Below are 23,901 nucleotides of genomic sequence, written 5' to 3'. Positions count from 1 at the left end.
GTCATTAATCGCACATATAACATGTAAATTATTACTTGAATCTAGAATCCTTTTCACTTATAAATAGTTGATATTGTGCTCATTTCTTCACTGTCAAGTTGTGTTGAATCACGGATTTACATTACAAATTGTAATTAAGATCCGTGGTTGAATTAGCAATATACATTGCTACGTACACATATATGTAACTCAGGGGTCTTCCTCCAACATAACTGTGTCGGTGTGACTTTAACATCCAATAATAAATAAATAAATAAATGTATTTTAAAATAAGAAATTTCTTGCTTTCTATTCTTCAATAAGGGTCTTTCGAATAAAAAAATTCTATAAGAAAGACAATGCTTCAATAAAATAAACCAACTATAAAAACATTTTGTAATTTATATTTTTGATTAAAAATATCAAAAACAAGAAATTTACAATTGTTATAGGGTCCCCGAGTTAAATAGAGAAGAACAGAATCCCTAAACTTAAAGAAAGCCCAACACGGCAAAATTGAAAATGTTGCAGGCTCTGTTTGATTGAGCCTGTTCATGGACGGTACTGTCATGGAGCTAAATATAAGATCTGTGGTACTATCAAGTGCAAACTACCGTCCACGCCCCCTAGCACCGGCTTAAGCAGAATTCAACATTTAAACACAAAAATTGTGAAATTTTGAATTTATAAACATCCGCAGATAAGACCCATTTTGTTATTTACCGATTTCACTGTATGTTTGGTCAGTAAAACGGACATTTTAATAATTACAACCCTAAAGGCTAAAAAAATTCGACTTGAGCCGTCCCAGGTCATTACGCAACTTTTCGGTCCTGTCTCGGCCCTTCTCGTCATTCTTGAGGAATAATTGTCGAGTTCCGAATGTACGTGACGAGTTACAGTTCTTGCAGAAAGAAACAAAGAGTTGCCTTAAAACTGGTATCGTTACTTTTCATTGTTTTTGATGTATTTTAGCGATGTAACAGATATCTGTTAGATAAAATTTTAATTTAAAAACACAGAATTTTTTACATTCTATATGGCTATGTGTAACCTGATACGATTCGCCCCACAAACAATTCGCCCCAACTCGAACTTTGTTAACGAGGTGCCCATTAGTTAACGAGGTGCCCATTTATTTTAATATTAAATATATTTGTTATTCATTTGTTACGTATCAAAAAGAATGTAATATCAGCTAACTCAACTGAATTGGTGATATAATCTTTGGAAGTGGCTAGCCGTACGGGCCCGTACGGCTAGCCAAAAGTTCTAGCCGTACGTGAGTCACGTACGACTAGCCAGGACACACTGTATTGGCTAGCCGTACGGCACTTTTCAAAAATATATGGAAGGCGAAAGTGCATATGTTAATTATGACTTTAAGCGAGGATTTTAGTCAAGAATGTTTACTTTTTAGAGATTAATCGACGTGTTGGCTACAGTAAAGAATGTACGTACTTTGTCATCACAAGACGTCGAGAAAAAATAGCGTTTGGTTGCAGTTAAATAACATCAATTGAAATAGTTTACAAAATTTTGATAATAATCATTTTTTGTTTCATTAAGTTTAATTTTTAAATTGAAAAAAACAAACAAAACAAAACAAAAAACAAACAAAAAAAAAACAAAAAACCCACCGAAAATAATTGTTGTCGGGCTCTGATAATTGGGTCAAATACCGACGGTATAGAAGTTTGTTCATCGTCAATCATTAAGGAAAGTTTGCATTATTAAATCATTTTTCCTTTTCACCGTTTTTTTTAAATATTCTTTTTATTTATTCATTTATTCCCCTCCGATCATTATTTATTCGATCCATGTGTTTAATTTACAGGTTTAACAATTTATCTTTCATACAAATCATAAGCATGAAAATTAAGGACGTTATATAACATGCAACTTTGACACTTAATTTTATTAGGATAGATTATACAACGCTTACTCATATTCATTTTTTTTTTTTTTTTGCAAAATTGCGGAGCATCTTTATTAAAGTGAACACACTAGGACAAATGCGGAGATTTGATTAAAATCGTCGTTTAAAGACACAAAATAACATATGCATTTTCGACTTCCATATAATTTTTGAAAAGTGCCGTACGGCTAGCCAATACAGTGTGTCCTAGCTAGTCGTACGTGACTCACGTACGGCTAGAACTTTTGGCTAGCCGTACGGGCCCGTACGGCTAGCCACTTCCTTAGTTATTAGTATGAACGGTTTGACACATCTTAGTTACAGACTATTTTTTTCATACTGTGAAACCATTACCATTGCCTGTCCAAAATTATCTTGATGTCTCTTTGACAAGTCATAAGCTGGACTTTCCTGCAATGGGTTTGACATAATGATAATTCATCAGACAGCATTCGGCTCTGGCATGCTTTTTAAAACAAAACATATTTTCGTATCTATATTTAAACTGCATATAGCACAATAGATATACATGTATCTTTCAATTGCCATTGAGATATTAATTCATCTAGTATCATGAAGACAATAGATTAGATACAATAGAAAATATTGCTGACAAGTTTCTTGTGTGTCTTCCCTAATTGAAAGATTACTTTTGATTACCAAAATCTACATTTGGGCGTATTATATTGCCCTGCCTTTGGCTCTTGTTTTGTTAAAGAAAATGTTGTTTTTTAGCTCGACTTTTCTATGAAAAGGGGAGCTATCCTACTCGCCCCGGCGTCGGCGTTGGCGTCACACCTTGGTTAAGTTTTTCGTACCACCCCACTTTATTTCAGAAGTATTACAAGTATGGCTTTGAAACTTACCATACTTGTTCACCATCATAACCTCCATCTACAGACAAGAGTACATAACTCTGTCAAGGTTTTTGACAGAATTATGGCCCTTTTTTGACTTAGAAAGTGTATTGAGCTTGGTTAAGTTTTTTGTACCACCTCACTTTATTTCAAAACCATTGGAGGTATTGCTTTGAAACTGACCATACTTGTTTACCATCACGACCTTCATCAACAGACAAGAGGACATAACTCTGTCAAGGTTTTTGACAGAATTATGCCCCTTTTTGACTTAGAAAATACATTGAATATGGGTAAAATCCACTTATTGCCTTAACCCTTTGAGATATTGCTTTGAAACTTTTAATGCTATTTCACATCATTACCCCCATCTGTACGCAAGAGAAGGTAACTCTGTCAAGGATTTGTTTTAAAAATTAAGGCCTTTTATCGACTTAGAATCTTGGTTAAGTTTTTAGTACCAGTCCACTTTTTGACTGAACTGTTTGAGATATTAATTTGAAAGTTGGAATACTTGTTTACAATCATGATTCCCAAACATGTCCAGGAGAAGGTAATTCTGTCAAAGATTTTATTTGAATTATGGCCCTTAACTGTCAATGTTTTGTATTATAGGCAAGCACTAAAAAACTTAAAAAATCTAAAAAAATTCATTCCTATCCACTTGTTCACTTTACCATAAATTATGTCATAATAAAATAATTCTTCACTAAATATCTTAATGCTCATGGCCATTGTTCACTTTAAAAATACAGAGATTCTTGTATTGCCTTTTACTGCAAAAACTTTTTTTATTGGCAAGCAATAAAAAAGTCGAGCGCGCTGTCTTACGGACAGCTCTTGTTTACATATGTATTTAAATTCAAGTATATTATTAACTGCACAGGATAACATGTTTAAAGCTACATTAAATAAATTTCATAAAAAAAAGAAATAGCTAGATTTCATTAATTAAATATGTTTCATATCGACTGCTGTTCTAATTTAGGTGTCCAGACAACCAAAATGAGTTTTATAAGCCATAATTCTACAAGCTCATTGTTGCGAAATAGGAAGTACAATTTTATTTGCATGAGAAACTCCGCCTTTGGGTCATCTGTACATGATTACATCAATAGAAAATCAACACACATTTTTAAGTAGCAGTCCGAATTTAATGGTATATTTCCGCATTATATCACTTGTGTTAGCACACAAATTCAATCTTAATATGAGATTATTACTTTTTTTGTAGATGATAGGGCTAATGCACCGTGAAACTTAAGCGGTAAAAGTTTATTTGCACAAGAATATCTCCTATTTGCTGTGATCCACATGGTTACAATTGATTTACCATTGTGACATAGCGCATACACAAGATTATTATACATACATGACATAATTTTTAGACTCATTTCTGGGACACTTTTCATTTGGAGGTTGGGCATTGATCAGCAAACATATTTTTTTTTAATTTACATAGTGGCATACAACCTATATGACCGGTATTTACAACTAGCTGACGGAAATATAAGTTAACATATTTTATTTAATGTAGCTTTAATAGAATCAACACATGTTGAAGATCCCTGATAAAACTGCTAATTTATTGATTATATTGAATCTACTTATCAGAACAGAACAGAAGTTTATTCATCAAAATTGACTTGAACACATCAGTTCATTGTAATTCACATATACAAGTACATGTATGTAATATAGCGAGAGTGAATATAATATTATCAATTATTTACTTTAAATATCATATATATATGTATACAAATGCAGTACCAAAAACAGGGAATATCAGCATACATATTTAGCTGTATAATCATTCACTTAAACGTATTCTTATATAATATAGATATTTGCACATAAAATGAACGTTTACTAATATAAATAATTAAGGTTATCCTGCCTTTGCTTAAAAGGGAAAAAAATTGCAGAAAATTGCAAGTCTATTTAATTTTACAGAGCTACCACATTTTAAAAGTTCTATAGATTTTGCTATACATGGGCGTGTATAATAATATTTAGGAATATACTGTATTCTTAATTATATACAGGAGTGAGGACATATCATAACAAAATGGTATTCATCTTCTATATTATCATTTGTTACACAAAAGTTACATTTCCTTTCAGCTCTTCCAACATGGCTCTTCCAGTCTCTATATTTAATTGGTGTGATGATGAAAGTAACAGAACACTAAGAAAAAGAAAACAGGAAGTGACACCTTCTAAAAACTGAAAAAAAATAATTAAAGATTTTATGGACTGAAAGAAAGCTCAGTCACTATAGATATGCCTCTATTTAGCAATATTGCATGTTGACTGACAATTCAGCTGAAAATTTCTTTAACCCTTTCCCTTTAAAGCCTCCTCTTACAAGTTCAAACTGCTATGAAAAATGCTTCAATACTAATCAAACTTGGCACACATGTTGACTGGACCATTGCCTTTGTAACGACATGCTCAGTCTAAAACAAGGGGACATCTCAAAATTGCCAAAAATCACTATTTTGCCTTGATTTTTTCCATCAAAATTTATTTCAAAGTGCTGCAACTTCTCAAGGGATTGAGATAGAGTCAAAGGCTTTTAAGCGTTGGTTACACGTTACCTTATGATCGACCTGGCGTCATTTTAAGCCTCTCACAAGTCCAAAATTTTCTTGGCAATGAGGGGGACTCCGCCCCCTTTAAACCCCCAAAACAGAAGGGGGCACATCCCCCTTCTGGCAACCCCCTGATGTATCTTTTGGATGGGGGGCGGCGCCGAAAAAGTGCTCACTTTTTTTAGCAACATTTCTCAAACGAAAACATGTGTTTGGGGCCCAAATAGGACATTTTTTCACTATTTCAGGCCTAAAAAGGGGGCGGGGTCGAAAGTGCGTTGTTTCGCGTATATATGAGGTAAAGGGTTAAATGCGTGACAACCTTGCATTCTCAGTGTACAGATTTTCCCCTATATCTGATTTATCTCTCTAAATATTCCCCTTCAGAAATCCACACATTGGTTCTAAAATTTAAATTTTGACAATGCTTTTAGAATTATATCCTTGCATTATGTTAACTGCCATGCAGGTTACATGTACTTCCAGTGTTTTTTTTCACTTTTGGGGGAAGGGGGTCGGTGCCCTTTGGAAGGGGAAAAATGCAATAGGAGGGGGATTTTTATACGGATCTAAAATATTGATCCTTCACATGTTAAACTTGTTGGGACACTGGGAGTAGCTCCCCTCACCTACATGAAAACGATTTGTAAACAACCTTGCTTAACAGCAAGTGTTACAGGCATAAAATAAAGCATTTTTCGGCAGTTAGTTGCAAAAAAATTACATTCATTTCAGGCAAATTTGGGCTGCTATATTATAGGGGGAAATTTCGGCTTTGAGGGGGGGAAAACATACTATTTTGAGCGGGGAATGGGGCCAAATTTCGTCGAATATTTTGGTGGAAAAAAAACACTGACTTCACTTGTTGATGGTATTCACTTGGAATTCAAACATGCTGTAATTCTGGTCTGTAATTAGATTTAATGATTTTCTGAGTATTAGTCCCCTTCATGACCTAGGTATTTTTACATTGCCTGAGTTTAAGACTAGTTATGCAGTCTGTTATTTAAAACAAAAATCTCACACTGGTCCTAAAAGCTGCAAAGTGCATTAGAAAAGCACTGATGCAAAGCAGAACAATCATATGGTCAAGAAAATTAAGAATTAAAGTAAAATTTTAGGCAATTTGGGATAAAAAAATAAAGTCAACAAATTTTTGTTTTAAATTAAGATCAAGTTTAGGAAAAAATGTGTTTATTTTATTTTCAGGTATATGATCTAGATGTCTAAGATCTACAGAGCATTGCAACATGGAGAGACAATTGTCAAATTACTTCACACTCAATTTAAGCAGGGTCGTAACTGCGACCTAGAAATCAGACTGAGTAGGAAGCAGCTGTATGTACACAAGTGTCTCATTGACGCCTTCTTTGTAAAGGCAAGTGTTTAGTCATTTATTTCACTTTAAGAAGATAAATGTTTTAGCCATTTGCTTACACTATGTGACTTTAAAAGGTGAGTATTTTAGCCATTTGCTTACATTTTTAAAAAAGGCCAGTGCTTGAGCTTTTGCTTACAATTTAAAAAGGCAAGTATTTTAACCATTCATTTACATTTAAAAAGGCATATGTCTTTAGCTATTTGCCTATGGTAAATGTTTTAGCCATTTGCTGACACTTTATTTAGGCATATGTTTTAGCTATTTGCCCTATATACCTTTTCTGCATATTACAGACAATATTTTTTATGCCCCCACAGTCCAGATAAAGAGTTAGGAGCATACTGTAACTGAGTGGTCCTTCCAATTCTGTCTTAATGTAAATCCTGTTATTCTGCCAGATCAATAACTTTTTAGAAAAAATAAGCCATGGTTTATATAACTTGGTAGGGACATTGTCTAAGGTCATTAGGTTACACCCACTTATTTCCTGTACCCTTTAAAGTATTGCTATGAAACTTTGAATATATATATGTTACCATTCCAGACCAGAGGACATATGATAATTCTGTTTTTAAGACTAAGTTGAATCTCCCACTCTGTTTTACTATACCATTAAACCTTACTTTAAAACTTTTAATACTTGATAGTAGCTGTCATGATTTTCAGTAAAATTGTAGATAATTATGATGATTTGCACACTTTATGAATATAGTTGTTTGAATAAACACTTTAACGTGAAAACATGACTATTTGTTTATTTCAGGCAGGAGCAGAGTTAGATGAAGACAGATTTTACCTGGATTTGTCATGTTATTCTACAGATGTTGCAGAGACACTTCTTGATTTGGTTTACACTGGAGATCTATGCTGTTCTTTGGACCAGGTAACAAGTTACCTACACCTTCAGTGGTATAATAGTAAAAACTAAAAATAAATTTTTATGGAACCACATGGACTGAAACTTAGGTATTTTGCATAAAGCTTTTCTTGGTGGATCTTAACCAAGGTTGTCAAAGCATGACCTCCAATGTCAAATTGGCCACGCCTTGGGGTCAGTAGGTCAAATTTTTTTAACTCCATTGATATAAATATATTTGGACATATGATACATCTGATCAAGAATGATCCTTAGGTGGTTATCTACAAAAGTTATATAGATGGTTCCAGTCTGATGCATAAGTACATGCATTAGCAGGAGCTAAGAATAGACTTTAAAATTAAATCTTGAAAATATCTTCTCTGAAACTACCATGCCTAGAGTTTAGATATTTAGCATGTAGCATCACTTTTATTACGTTATGAGCATAAAGAGATAAATAATATTTTAAAAGACTTAAGGACGTTTTCGGGAGTTTTCATATAGACATATAGGCACAATTAAAACTGTTCAATAGAATTTCTTAAAAATTGGCATGTTGTTAGAATATGATAACAGAAACATAAGCGAAAAAAAATTGGGGTCACAGTTCTTATATTCGAGTTATCTGCCCTTGAATTGGACTTTTTCGTTAAATTCAAGGGCAGATAATTTGCAATGAAAAAAAAACAATACATTTTTTTTCTTATTTTCATGAAGCTTACCTTCATTTTAGTCGATATGCAAAATTTGAAGAAGGAATTTAAAGTGGATAATTTTTCTTCCACTTCTTCTTTAAACCTGTCCATATTTTTCTTAAAAATGGCCTTTTTTAAAGTATCTCTATTTTCATTGAAAAAAATTAACAGAAATGATATAAGGAATTGTATGTTATTATGTATCATACTCAACAGTAAAAAGAAAAATATAATTCAGAAGTAAAAACAAGAATTCATTTAAGTATGTATAAGTTATCTGCCCTTGAATTGACCTCAAATAAGTAGAAAATTCTGATTCAGGGGCAGATAACACAAAAACGAAAACGGTGACCCCAAATTTTTTTCGCTTAAAATGTTTCTGTTATCATATTCTAACAACATGCCAAGTTTAAAGAAATTCTATTGAACAGTTTTAATTTTGCCTATAATTGTCTATATGAAAACTCCCAAAAACATCCTTACAAAGCTTATTTAAAAATGATATATTGTAACATTCCTGAAATATTTTCCTATTGTAACATTCTTGAAATATTTTCCTGGAAAAAAACCAACAACAACAAAAAACTTGGATTTTTTTACATTTTTTTATTTCCTAACCAGGTAGAAAATGTATACAAGGCTGCAGTAGACCTAGGATTTGTGGAGGCTCAGACTGGTTGTATGACATATTTAAGAGAAAGCGGTGAGTAATTTAGCTGTGTTTATAAAGATCTGGTAGTGTCGATAAATTTCTTTCTCACTACTACTCATATGTTCTACTGCCCATTTCACTAACTTACATTTGTTTAACTTAACATATTCAGCGGTAAGTTAAGACAATTCAGCTTACTGCTTGTATTTAGAAGCCTGCTGAAACCTGAAATTTTGTATGAACTAGGGGCATTTATGGTATAAATAATCAGCAGAAAGAAGCTGTTTGAATAATTTGCTGTCAACATACTAGTAAATTTTGATTAAGCTTATAAAGTAAAAGTTAATCAGACCCTTTTAAATAGTACGGCAAGTTATCCAGAAAATCTGGTGATGTATGACCAAAAATGTGTTGAAATAAGCATAACAGACAAAAAAAACAAAAAACAATCTGAACATTAACTGTTAGCTTTATAGACTAGAGAACTTCTTTTGAGTATTGAACTAATTTTTTTCTCTCTCTCTCATTTCAGGAATCCAAAATGTAGCAACAACAGAGGCCATATTACCTGAACCATTTCCTATAGAGCATCAGCTAGAGCCTGAACCTAATGTTGTTATTAAAACTGAACCTGTTGATGATGAACAAAACATCTCATCTGCTACAGAGGAATCATTAGTTTCAGAGGATAATGAGAAACATAACCTTAATGAATATCGGACAAAAAGTGGCACAGTGTATTACAAATATGTTGATCCTAACACTGTATCAAATGACGAATTTTCTGCCGACACAGACTCAGAAGAAACCAGTGTAGGTGTAACTCTCATAAGAAAAGACAGCAAAAAATCAAAACCTGTAAAACATGCTGTTCTTGAGAATTGCATAAAAAGAGTTTCAAATGTAATAAAAACTGATCGTGAAGCACCTGATAACAGTCATGCAACTAGTACTGCAGAGGATGAACAAGAAGCTCAGAGGAAAGCACGAATGCTGAGTTTAGGACTGACAAAAACAGTTGATAAAACTTTTCAGAATGTAGAAGGAAATGGGTCTGAAAAACCTGGTAAAAGAAAGCTTAGAACTTGGAAAAAGGTTGATAAGGATTATATAGAACATAGTAGTGATTTTGATGATGATAGTGATTATAGTCCTCATGAGATTCCCAAGAAAAGGATTAAACCTAAAGGAAACAGTTTAAAAATTCTGTCATCAAGTTTGGTAACTATAGGAAATAAAAATAATAGGTTAAGTCAAGACGGTGGCAGTATAAAAATTGCAAGACAAGAGTTACGAAATACTGATGATGATGATGATGGCAATGATGATGGTTGTGGGGAAACAGCTTATTTCCCTGCAGCAGGTTCTATTCCTGACGGGATAAGATCAAGGTATGCTTAGGGTAAATTTATGAAAATAAAACAAAACCCAACAAAGATGCTTATGTAGATATTATGGAGATGACAAAATCAGTACTGGTTAGGTCAAGACAGTTTGGCATTAATGAGAGATTATTGATTGGCCTGCTTTGTATGTGTGCCATGGGATCTTTCAATATAAGGCATTATTGGATCTTATCTTTTCAATATAGCGTTGTTTTTATTTTACAAGTCCAAAAAAATGTATAGCTAATCCTTGCAGTCTGACTATGCTCTATAACTGTTGGCTGACTAACTGTAAATCTTCATCTTGATTTCTCCAAATTTGTTAATGAACAGATCCTAAAAGTTGAAGCTTGACCAGTCCATTTAAGAAATTCAGCAAGTTAAATTTCTATATCATCAAGCAACAGAATTAGAATATTGATTGCAACAAATGTTTTTTAATGTTTTAAAACAGAGTTCTGAAAAAAAAGTTTAAAATCTGAAAAAATGTTTAAAGCATCATGCCTCCAACAGCACTTTCAACCCATGTAAATTACCAAAAAGATGTCAAAATATGCAGCAAGTCCTTACTGTGTTTGTGACACAGTAAAAATATGGTTAAAAATACTTCAAAATCGGCAATAAATCGCACATAACATGGAAATTATTACTTTTAACATGAATCTTTTTACTTTTCTTAAAATTTCAGTACTTTTTCATAATTTTGATTTTGTTGAAATATTTTGGCTCATCTGGAGGCGTGCAGCTTTAAATGATGATGAAATAGGCAATTTTAGCAGTCAAAAACAGTATTTAATATGTTGTGTGAAATAAAGAGGTCATTGTGCATTGCAGGTTTTTTTCTGATGTAAACTCATCAAATTAGTATTGTATTCAACAATAAATTATCACCTCATTATTTTTTTTTCAGCCAAAATACTTCAAAAAACACTCTTAGAAAAACAGACAGTGACTTAAGAATATTTAATCGGTGGCGTAACGAAAATCTTCCATCAGAAACACGAAACATAGAAGAAATTGAACCCGACCAACTGAACCAAATTCTTACAACATTTTTCATCACAGTCCGAAAAAATGACAACACTTCCTACGAGCCAGATAGTATAAAGGCCATCCAAAACTCTCTTGACCGATACCTTATAGAGAAGAACTACTGTACAAGTATTTTGAAAGGCATTGAATTTAAAGGTAAGCTCCTCAACTTATTATAATTTTTAAATGGAAAAAAAAGGAATTAGATCTCATAGATGGTAATCCATCAGAAATTTTAAAGAGGGGCTTAAATATGGCCTGCAGTGTAGAAAATCATTAGAATAACTGGATTATGACCCCACTGATAAACCCTCAGCCCTGCACATAGTAACATACAGTCGGTAAAGGCTAAAATGTATGCTTTTGTTTTGTCTGTCTGTCTGTCTAACAATCTTAAACAAAAGTTAATGTTTTAAACTTTCTGTGGTTTTCTTTGACCATTAGTTGGATTGCATTTAATTATAACACTGTCAGTGATGTAACACATGTTCACCAAGAAAATTTTAATTTGCAAAATGCTGACTAGGCAAGTACTTGCATACTGTTCTTCTCAATTTTGTTTCAGTTAAAAATTTAAAATATTTAGAATGGAAATGTAATTGATTTACAAAAGTATGTTTTGATTCATGTAAAATGCAAATTTTTTCAGGTTCGAGGGAAGTTTTGAAAGCCAAGAGGAAACAATTAAGACAGAAGGAAGGTCTAGGACGGAAGAAGAATTGTGCAAAGCCTATTTTGGATGAGGAAGAAGAGGTGGATTTCTTGCTGAAATTTAGCTCACCTGAGCACAACATGCTCATGGTGAGCTTTTGTGATCACCTTCTGTTTGACATCTGAGATATATGTCACCAACAGTTTCTTTAAACAATGTCTTCTCTGAATCCAATGACTATACTTTAACCAAACTTTCCCTACCAAAGGTGATAAAATGGTTCTAGTTGGTTGCATATTAAGTAGATTGAAAAGGGGGTTTCAAAAAACCAATTATCAAACATCTCCTTGTCTAAATCTACATGGCCCAGAGCTTAGATGATTTGTATGTAACATCCTCAATCTAAGCTGTGCATATTATGCCTCTTGGGTCAGTATTGGCCCCACCCTTGGGGTCATGGGTTTTACTCATACGATGTATAGTAAAATCTTTAAAAAAATCTTCTCAGAAACCCCAAAGGGTTTGAGCTCAAATATTTAATTACACAAAAGTATGGCCCAGCCCCTGCCTTTGGTGTCATGTGTTTTCCCTATATGTTGGAAAACTTCTGGAAAAATTCTTCTTTGAAATCGCAAAAGCTAGAGCTTAGATGTTTGGTATGAAACAATGTGATTATTATGTGTTCTGCACCTCTTTCAAGGTTTTTCAAATTATGGCCTTTTTATACGCCCGTTTGAAAAACGGGACGTATTATGGGAACGCCCCTGGCGGGCGGGCGGCGTCCAATTTTGTCCGGAGCATATCTCCTACATGTATGGAGGGATTTTAATGAAACTTCATAGAAATGTTCACCACTATGAGGAGCATTGTCGCGAACATGAACCGGGTCTCTAGGTCAAAGGTCAAGGTCACACTTAGAGCTCATTGAAAAATGCTTGTCCGGAGCAAAACTTCCACATGTATAGAGGGATTTCAATATTACTTGGCACAAATGTTCACCATTGTGAGGCGGAGTGTTGCACCCAAGATTCAGGTCCTTGCGGCCAAGGTCAAGGTCACACATAGAGGTCAAAGTTCAGATAAAAATATGAAGATGTGTATATGGGCCATTTAGTCATCATTTATTGAGGGATTGTAACACAAATGGTCATTATCAAGACTATGGCTGTGATACATATAATTTAGGTCAATATATACAAGGTCAAGGTCACTAAAGATGATGAAATATCCAGATTTTGTCTGGAGCATATCTCCTACACGCATGGAGGGATTTTAATGAAATTTCATAGAAATGTTCACCATTATGAGAAGCCATGTCACGCACATGAACTAGGTCTCTAGGTCAAAGGTTAAGGTCACACTTAGAGCTCATTGAAAAACGCTTGTCCGGAGCAAAACTTCCACATGCATGGAGGGATTTCAATATAACTTGGCACAAATGTTCACCATTGTGAGGCGGAGTGTCGCGCACAAAATTCAGGTCTCTGCAGCCAAGGTCAAGGTCACACATAGAGGTCAAAGTTTAGATAAAAATATGAAGATGTGTATAGGGACGATTTAATCATCATTTATTGAGGGATTGAAACACAAATGGTCATTATCATGACTACGGCTGTGACACATGTACTTTAGGTCAATATATGCAAGGTCAAGGTCACTAAAGATGGTGAAATATCCAGATTTTGTCTGGAGCATATCTCCTACATGTATGGAAGAATTTTTATAATACTTTATGGAAATGTTCACACACCATGATATGTATTGCTCCATGCATGATCCAGGTCAAAGGTCAAGGTCACACTTAGAGCTCATTGAAAAACGCTTGTCCGGAGCAAAACTCTTACATTCATAGGGGGATTTCAATATAACTTGGCACAAATGTTCACCATTGTGAGGCTGAGTGTCGCACGCAAAATTCAGATCCCTGCGACCAAAGTCAAGGTTACACATAGAGGTCAAAGTTCAGATAAAAATTTGAAGATGTGTATAGGGACCATTTAGTCATCATTTATTGATGGATTGTAGCACAAATGGTAACTATCATGACTACAGGTGTGACACATTTAATTTAGGTTAATATTTGCAAGGTCAAGGTCACTGGAGATGATTAAATATCCAGATGTTGTCCGGAGCATATTTTCTACATGCATGGAGGAATTTTAATGTTACTTTATAGAATTGTTCACCACCAGTCTCTAGGTCAAAGGTGAAGGTCACAGTTAGAGCTCATAGAAAAACGCTTGTCTGGAGCAAAACTTCTACATGCATAGAGGGATTTCAATATAATTTGGCACAAATGTTCATCATTGTGAGGCTGAGTGCTGTGCATTAAATTCAGGTCCCTGCGACCAAGGTCAAGGTCACACATCCTGTGCATATCTTCCCTACTGATTTGTTTTAAGGTTCATTTAACAACACAGTGCCAAGAATAAAAACTTGCTTGCTAGATAACACTTATCCATAATGCCCCCATCTCCATCTAAAGCTTTCGTAAACGGGTGTATTTTGTGACTATGGCACCCTTGTTGTAGAAAGTAGACCACCTAAGAGGTCATGGGTTTTCCATACAGGTACATGGTTAAAGAATCTTAAATTATCTCTGAAACTACATAGGGTAGAGTTAAGATATTTGGTATGGTAAATAGTCAAGTGGATGTCTACCAAAGTTGTCAAAATTACGGCCTTTTTGTCGAAATTGGTCTTGTCCTGTCTGTTTACCCTATATATACTGGGTATATCGTAAAATCTTAAAATGTCTCCTCTTAAATACCTGGGGTTTACAGTCCTAAGATTTGTTAAGGATGTTGATAATGAATAATAGATCACCACTATTTATTATTAGCTCGGTCAGTCAGAGGTTATGGTGAAAGCTTGTTTGCACACTTTGGCCTACAGTCCCAAGTTTTGGTGTGGAGGTTGGTCATTACTTACACATGACCCTTGTAGATTTTAAACACAGGGTCACTTTGGCAGTTTATGTTAAATATACTTATGTAGGGAAAACTGTAAAAAAAAATCTAGCTTCACATGTTTTATTTGCATAAGTAAACATTGTGAATTTTAATCACTGGACAGAAAGTCCTGTTTACTTTGAAAATTTACAGGACCTAGGTGTTCTTTATAATAGCCTACAGCATTTTACACCTATACTATTTTGTCCTTAGGTCAGTAATTTATGGTCATTGGTCCACTTGTATAATTTTGAGCATATTCTTGTCTAGTGTTAATAGTTATACAGATTCTTGATTGCATGTAACTTGTAAGTATAATGTTGTGATCACACAATGCAACATATTAGTAATTTGAAAGCATTCTGCTTCATTTATTGCAGCTTTTGTGGAGCTGTGGTCAGCTTGGTGCACATAATCCTGTCAGTCTACTGAACGCAGTCTGGTGGCGCAACAACTTCTTTGGCATCAAAGGTAGACAGGAGCACAGAGACATGAGTTGGGGAGATATTTCAATAGAGACAGATGCTGATGGACAACAGTATCTTGAATATACTAAAAGAGATACCAATACAAAGTTAGAAGAAAGGCTATTCACTACAAGACTTTATGCAACTCCAGAAACCCCAGAAAGATGTCCAGTCAACATCCTAATTGCGTATACTCGTAAACGTCCAATATCAATGCTTCAGCCAGATTCGCCATTCTATTTAAGTATGTTACCACAAAAACAAATGAAACCAAACACTTGGTATAGGGACTGTGCCTTAGGCGTGCATTCTTTAGGAGTGTTCATGAAAAATATATCCGAAAAAGCTGGTCTAGAAAAACGCACAAATCATTCAGGAAGAAAAACAACTGTCATTCGTTGGCGTGAAGCTGGTATTGAAAACAGTTGACCCGGTTAAGAATAATAAAGTATTACGACTACGTCACTTGCACGATGCAACATCTTGTGTAAAGATGCTTTCATATTTGTATAATGTCAGTTATCTTGCACCAACATAATCAACAAAAATGTTGTTGTAGCACTGTCGTTACACTGATAACACTCTGTAACAAAAATTAAATTAAAAATTGTAAAGTAAATGAAAGTTACATTTTTCCAAAGCAGGTGTTTTCAGCTTACAAACATGTTAAGAGTTACATATCAAACTATAGGCGGGATGAAAACTGTATAATAGAATTTAAAACTTAAAGTGATTTCAGAGATATAAAATGATCTGAAATAACAAAGAAACAAATTTAAGGGCAGGAAATGTTATTATTATAATATTCCTAGGTCATGCAAATTTTAAATCATGCAGAGTTTATATAAATTCTATATTGTAGTTTTCAATCTGCTTTATGTCTGTTTTGTTTGTTTGTTTTAGTCATTTCGACACTGTTAAGGTAATGAGGCAAGTTTCCAGCTTTACTAGTGGAGAAAGTCCTCTGGTACACCCTTCTTGCACAAGGGGCCATCAGAGTATAACCACTGACTGGGTAAGCTAGCTGGATAGCTTCCTCACATGAAAGTATCCAAAGTCCCTAATTGAATTTGAACCCACAGCAATTTGGGGCAAATGATTTAAAGTCGGTGACCTGAACCACTTAGCAACAGAGGCACCCTTTGTAACTTTATGTGATAGAAGCTTACACCTTTGTTTTAAACAGTATTATGCTTTCTGTACACAACATTATCAATTTAGCAGTGTAGTAGTGTTGTCAGTAGTATTTTTAGCTCGAGTACTCGAAGAATAGGGAGAGCTATTGCACTCACCCAGGCGTTGGCATCACACTTTAGTTGAGTTTTTGGTGCAAGTTGCTATCTCCAAAACTACTGAAGGGAATAGGTAGAAACTTCAAACTCTTATTTGAGAGCATAAAATGAGTTCACTTTTCGAGGCCCATAACTGTAACATGGTGTTTGAGTTATTGCCCTTTTTGAACATAGAAAATTCTATATTTTATAGGCTCTTGTACCATCAAGCAAGGCTCTTGTTTTACTATCAAGCACTGAAAAAAGTTGATCATGATGTCTTACAGACAGCTTTTGTTTGATTTTACAAAAATACTTGTGTGTTTTCTTTAATTTAATGTATGTGTTTTTTTCCCCTTAGAATTGATGGTGTAAAATAAAGGGGGCATTGTTGAATATATATGTTATACTGGTTCTATTGCAGTTGGTAGAACACTACATGAACACTATGTACTCGACTTTGTGTAAAAACATCACAGTATTGGAAGTGTTTATGACTACAATTCTTTTAACTGTTATCACAGATTAAAAACAATAAAAAAAACAATCAGTGAAGAAAGAATTTTCATTTACATGTATTATGATATAGTCAAATTAATATTTCTGTTGATTGAATCTATGGTTAGTAAATATTTGTAAAGAAATTATGATTTGAATGTTGTGTTGAGTACAATTTATCAGGTAAACTTTAAGGTTCAATATTGTATAATTCATATTTTTATGGGAAATTTTATATTCATGTTATAACAAAGTCTATCTCATTAGAATTGCAATATTTTTGTATTTAATTTTTTAACCAGGTTTTTTCAAAAAAATCTCTTGCTATTAGATGGATGCATATTTCTGGGCCTACTGTGGACATTTTATAAACAATTAATTGCTTCTGTCTGCATTTCCTGTTGTTTAATGACAAGGGAAATTGAAGTATTGAGCATAAATGTGTCTGCTTTGCTAATGTATCCTATCATTGAGCCACCTCACTTTTTTCCTGTGCCCTTTAAAGGTATTGTTTTGAAACTTGAATAATTTGGCAAAGTATGTACTTCTTTATTGAATAGTGATTATTATGAAACTGTGTTAGGAAATGATACTAAAATTCTGTTTATATTGGAACTAAACTTGGTTTACAAACAAAAAATGCACTAATACTAGTTTTGTATTTTTAAAATCTCATGTTTTTTTTGTTGTCAGTGACAATATGTTGTAAAAATACATCTCATTTATTCTAGTCAGCAGTTTTATTACTAATGTAGTATTGTTTTTATATGTTAATTTATGAGTTACATGTATATTTTGACATTATTAAACATAAATCAGTTCCTGAAAGAATTTGTGTCACCATTGTTTTTGTTGTAAAGTTATTGTTTTGGTGTATAGAAATAAATAAAAAATATGAACTTAATTATGTACATGTCTGTTTTCACTCATCCTTATTTTAAACTCGTACCAAATTTTCATTTGAAAAGGGTATTCTAAATAGAATTTTTTACTTAAAAGATCCTGCTTTAATCAATTTCTTTTATGCCACTTGGCCAATGTTGAAAAATGTCAAAAATGGCTCATTGATTTCTCTTTTACTATTTTTCTGTTGGATGCTGTCATCACCAGTAGAATATTTGCCGTCACCAAAAACTGTATATAAATATTAATAACCTTAGAAAACTGTCAACACTTGAAACGAACTTTAATGTTGATGTTAGCGCACTGTTCCGTATGTTCTGCTGCTCGTCTTCAATAATCCTTTTTCTTTATTGACTGTGAAATCATGAATACATTTGTTGCAACGTTCAAATTCTGTATACTTTCGCGTATACCACTACTACAAATTGGTATTCTTTCAAAATATTCCGTTGACTATGTGTAACACTAAAAATTGACTCAGTTCGTTATTGTTATGACAATTTTTTAAGCCCCTCGCATCAATGTAAGGTTGTCCACGAACTTTACGGATGACCCGTAATTTTTAGATGTCCATTTACCAAGAGTGTTTAAATAATTTAGATTTTGTCATAAAAATGGCTGAATTATATATATGGGGCTTGATCACTCTCTTAACTATTAATACATTAATAAAATTGAAATTCTCCTTTGTTAAACCTGGTGGCCAGAATCTGATGCCATTTAACAGAAATGACACTGATGAGTGCACGACTGTACAATATACGTACCAAGCTAGTCAGAAATATATTACATACTTGTCGATCAATGTCAATGTACATGCAAAATAGAATGGAATAATTTTATTTCACCAATCAAGGGTCATACTATATGACATATATAATCACAAGCATAAAACATATGGCATGTAACAAAATATATCAACCAACAAATTGTGTATTGTATGGTAGAAATGAAGACAATAAAGTAACTAAAGCTTAATTCGTATTATTGGAAAAACAAATAACACAGGCATAGTAATGTCAAAATAAGAAGTAAATAAATAAAACAGTATAAAAAAAAAAAAAAAACACTAATTACTCATTACTCATTCGATATTCAAGTACAATAATATACATTCAAAGGTCTGACAAATTTTTATTACTAGTACTACCTAACATAAGATTTCTTTTATTATAAATTTCGAGTAGGCATTAACCAAACAAATTTCTGCTTATTATTCAACATACAAAAGTTCTTATTTGATATTTCAATTTGTCTAAATAGAAGTTCTCTATTACTATCAAATTTTGTACAACACATGGAAAAATGAATTTCATGCATCTTCTACAAGATTGGAAGAGCAACAGTTACAATACCTTTGATTTACTGGGATCTTTTTATATCTGCCTGTTTCTATATTCAGTCTGTGTGCACTTACTCTAAACTTGGTGAAGAAAGTTCTTATATCTTTGTCCTTAATATGTCTAAAGTACACTTCTCTACAAAACCTTTGCTGTTCTAAGTTTCCCTTCAGTACCTGAGATATTCAAACACCAGTTGGTTTGGTACATTTTCACTAACTTGAGTTTAACAACATTTACTAAGTTCTTATTGGTTAAACCAGCATCAGAAATGCCTAAGTGCTTAAAACAATGTTGTAGACAAGAAACCCAGCAAACTTTATTATCCGTTATGTTTGACAGCAGATAGTAATTGCATGCATGTATAGACCTTTTTACGACGTGGTCCGTTGCTATGAAAAATCGACCGGAATTAGAATTTTCTCGCATGCGCAATCTGCGTAGGACAGAAAATGCTTCGCCCTACATAGAAATATAGTAGAAGTTCATAGACAATTCCGAATTAGTTCAAGGTAAACGGTAGAAACGGTAGAAAATTATATAAAATATCTTTCAACAAATATAGAAAATATGACTTTATAGCTTTGTGGCGAAGAATGCCATAAAAAGATACTTGTGAAGAATTTACGATCACGGACCTGACACTGAGATCATTTTTTTTTAAAGAAGATGTAGAAATATATCTATTAGCAAATGAAAAGTCAACTTATTTGCTGTTGAAATAGTTCATTTAAAACAAAAGAAATTATATAACATGAAATCGAGATTAATTATCATTCAGAAAAAAATATCAGAACAGGTGATAATGCATTTTTAGTGTTCAATATACCTGATTATATCCTTTATCCGATTTGCCTGTGATGCAAACAGAAAAATTTAAGTCACATAGATAGATTTTAAATAATCAATTTTTTTTTTTCAAAATCTTGAGAAGTTAAGATGGGTTGTTTGGAAAAGATATAACACACATTTTATCCGCTTCTTCGTAATACATGTTATTTTTTAATAATGCACGTCTCACAATTTTTCTCTTATATTTAAAAGTTAGAAATAATACGATTTTTTCCCGTATTTAGTTGGTTTACTACTAGATAGAAGTATTTTAAGTATTTACACGCGCACGAGAATCTCATTTTACGCGCGGGAGGTATAAACAGAAACCTTGTGTAGCTGATTCATATCAATTTATATTTAAATGACCAGTCTTTTTTCTTGTAGTTTATATTTAAATGATCAGTCCTTTTTCTTGTATCAAAAGTAAAATATTATCAATTAAGTATTAATCATAATTGATTATCATCAGAGACATAGATAATCTATCTATGTTATCATGTACTCTTCTGTAAACCATGTTCTCTTTGTACATTATACTCTGTATGCTAAAAACATTGTAAAATGTTTAATGTTGAATAAACTATTATTGTATTGTATTGTATTGTATTGTATTTACACGTTACGGTTGAATGAACAAACGTTCGCGTGCCAATCTGTTTGACACTTGCCGCCTGACCAATCCAGTTATTCAAAGGAAGTGTACAATACAAATTGTGTAATATTATGTAATACAGGGGTAATTAAATTTTATCTTTAACACCCTGCTGTTTCAATTTAAATTACTGATGGAAAAGTCTTCTAATGATAAGAATAGTGAGGGACATGTATCAAAAGGTTAAGTCATGTGTTAGAAATTGTAATAACTATTCGGAATATTTTGAGTATGCTGTAGGATTGAAACAAGGGGAGATAATGTCACCGATTTTGTTCTCACTTTTCGTAGAAGATTTAGAGCTTTTTTTGCAAGATGATGTAGATTCTGGTTTAGTCATTGATGATATTGTATTAATTTTGTTATTATTTGCAGATGATATGGTAATTTTAGGAAAGTCAAAGGAGGAATTGCAGAAAAATTTAAACCTATTGTATGATTATTGTAGTAAATGGGGATTAGAAGTTAATACTGAAAAAACTAAAATTATGGTATTTAGAAAAAGAGGGGGTTTATTGTTAAATGAACATTGGACATATAATGGGAAACAACTAGAGGTAGTGAACGATTTTAACTATTTAGGAACTGTTTTTCATTATACTGGAAATTTTACGCATGTTCGTAACACAATATTAAACTATGTAATATATGTTAAACTGATTATGTCAAATCCTATACTGAAGGAAACAAAATAGATTAAACTGTTCACCTTCAAGAAATTTGCAGACTATCCATTGATTTTGTGATTGTATATATGTATGTATGAATGAATGTATTAATGTAATTGACTATGTACTTTGTATACGTCAAAATAAACTTTCTGTTCTGTTCTGTTCTGTTCTAATGATATCTTAAACAAGGACATGTGTGTGCCCGTTTTGACCATTGAATTATTACTCCCGCACATTTTCGTAGATCTGTTAAAAAAAATTTCACGTTTTCAGTACTTACCGCCTTAAGTCATCCTAAAATTAATATTTTTTGGGTGACATAACATGAAATCGCATCTATTAAAGCCTTAAAGAATGATAAATAGAGGATATTTGTTTGTTTTGCATGTAAGATTGAAATATAATTTCACTGAGTGTACACCAGATGCAATATTTTCACGAGTGGCGTAGCCACGAGTGAAAATATAATAGCTGGTGTTCACGAATGAAATATATTTCAATCTTCTATGTAAAACAAATAAATTTTCTTTTTATTTCATGCTTTTTGAGTGATTTTAAGTATTTTCCACTGATTTTGCCGCGTAACGTCGCGCATTCTCCTTTGTGACGTCATCACATCATGACGTCATATCATCAATTTTGAAATATAGTTCTGTTAAATTTCTCTAATTTTGTTACATTTTTAACATGATGTATGGTAACATCGACTTTCTTTTCCTAAAGAATCATAATTTACGAATGACGGCATTTATTTCTGCCTGTTATTCCATTTAGTTATGATTTTCTTTTCATCCGCATTCGGATATAGTCCGGCTACAGTGAAAATTATATTTTATAAATTTCACTAGTGGTTTATCAGAATATAATCATCTGATATATTACAATAAAACACTGGAAAGCATGAAATAAACTGTAGACATCGTTATTAATTGCTTTAAAATTGCCCTACGCAGAATGCGCTTGCGCGAAATGCAACATTCGTTGCTATGGAAAATCGTATTGATGTAAGATGCCATGAAATATATCAAGATTGTAGTTAAGTAGTTCGTTAATTAGTAAAAATCAAAAGTTTATTATTTCGTGCTTTGAATGCATGGATATGCTGTTTCCCAGTGAAAATAATACAAAAATATTCGAATATATAATGATTCCCTTTTGGTAGATATGTCCTAAAAACACAATTCTTTTTCACCCCTTTTTCACCCCTGTTAAGAATGGGATACATGGATACAAGGCCGGGTTACATTGGTTACTTAGGCTATAATTCTCAAGTTAACGAGGCCCTTTGAAGTGGTGATATAATGATAATGATCTGTGATTTGATTATTAGTAAAATCTGGGAATCCTGCATTATATATTTCCAAATAAAATATGATCTTTTTTCTAATTATAATAAATATGTTCATATGAAGTTGAACTTTAATTATTCAAATATAAACATTGATATATTGGAGGAAAAAGTTTTTTATCTTTTGTAATACAGCTTACATGATTGTGCCTTATTGAAGTATGTTTTCGCATAGGAAAAAAATCAGTGCAATGTTTCACCAGATTAAAATTAAATTGATGCTGACTGCATAGTCTAAAAATAATTTTATAACATTAGTCACAAAATATCAAGTTTTTGTTATCTTTCTCAATAAATAATTAGTATCCACTAAGGCCATTGCTAACTAATTACTCAGCTAACAAGCCCCTTTGATGTGGTAATGTTAATGGATTATCGATTATAAGTAAAATTAGATCTCCTTTTTTTAATTCCAATAATATCTCTAGGTGAAATAAATAACAAAAAAGTCAAAATCTAATTTTAAAAATATCTGTAACATGATGGAAATTCACTGTATCCCACTGTTACCTTGTGTAACCCTTGTATCCCTTGTCATGTGGGGGTGAAAAATAAATAGTGTCATGTATTTTGATTTTATGTTAGCTTTTAATATCTAGGAGTTAACCATTGAGAGGACCTTTTGCCCTGCACATATATAGTAACTTAAGTAAATTTACAGTATCTTTGTCTCAGCAAGAGCCTAGAATAAAGTTGTGTGTTTTTTGTTTTTGTGTGTGTTTTTTTAATCATGTGCGAATGAGCGTGGTAATGTCTCCGTTTTATTTCCGTTAATATACCCACTAGTCTACATGAACATTATATAGGCTATATATAGTTACTATTAATTAAGCATTACGCTCACAATAACTTGAATAAATTTTGTAACATAGTTCATTTACAATTTTTACTATGAAAATGTTTACAGTATTAATTGTACCGATTACATTTTTCTCCGATTTTCCAGTATCAAGATGATACTG

The 23,901-nt window shown here is 32.8% G+C and overlaps 1 protein-coding gene across 2 annotated transcripts; it reads left to right on the top strand.

Moving 5' to 3' along the window:
- The first annotated feature begins 572 nt into the window (after window positions 1-572).
- LOC132756431 (uncharacterized) lies at window positions 573-18,095 on the top strand. Of its 2 annotated transcripts, XR_009629327.1 has the most exons (9): window positions 573-918; window positions 6,558-6,730; window positions 7,497-7,612; window positions 8,905-8,986; window positions 9,468-10,326; window positions 11,231-11,508; window positions 12,002-12,105; window positions 15,336-16,127; window positions 16,164-18,095. XR_009629327.1 is itself a non-coding variant. In XM_060747504.1 (8 exons), the coding sequence occupies exons 2-8, from the start codon at window positions 6,571-6,573 to the stop codon at window positions 15,849-15,851; spliced, it is 2,115 nt and encodes a 704-aa protein (XP_060603487.1). In that variant the 5' UTR covers window positions 573-918; window positions 6,558-6,570; the 3' UTR covers window positions 15,852-18,095. The 2 variants fall into 2 exon arrangements, 1 of the variants encoding a protein (XP_060603487.1); XM_060747504.1 differs by having other exon boundaries at window positions 15,336-18,095.
- The last annotated feature ends 5,806 nt before the right edge of the window (window positions 18,096-23,901 follow it).

Source organism: Ruditapes philippinarum, unplaced genomic scaffold (assembly GCF_026571515.1).
Source record: "Ruditapes philippinarum isolate M1 unplaced genomic scaffold, ASM2657151v2 ctg789_1_1_1_1, whole genome shotgun sequence".
Classification (NCBI taxonomy): Eukaryota; Metazoa; Mollusca; class Bivalvia; order Venerida; family Veneridae; genus Ruditapes; species Ruditapes philippinarum.
Note: the sequence above shows the minus strand (reverse complement) of the source record. Positions and strands in the feature narration are given on the sequence as shown.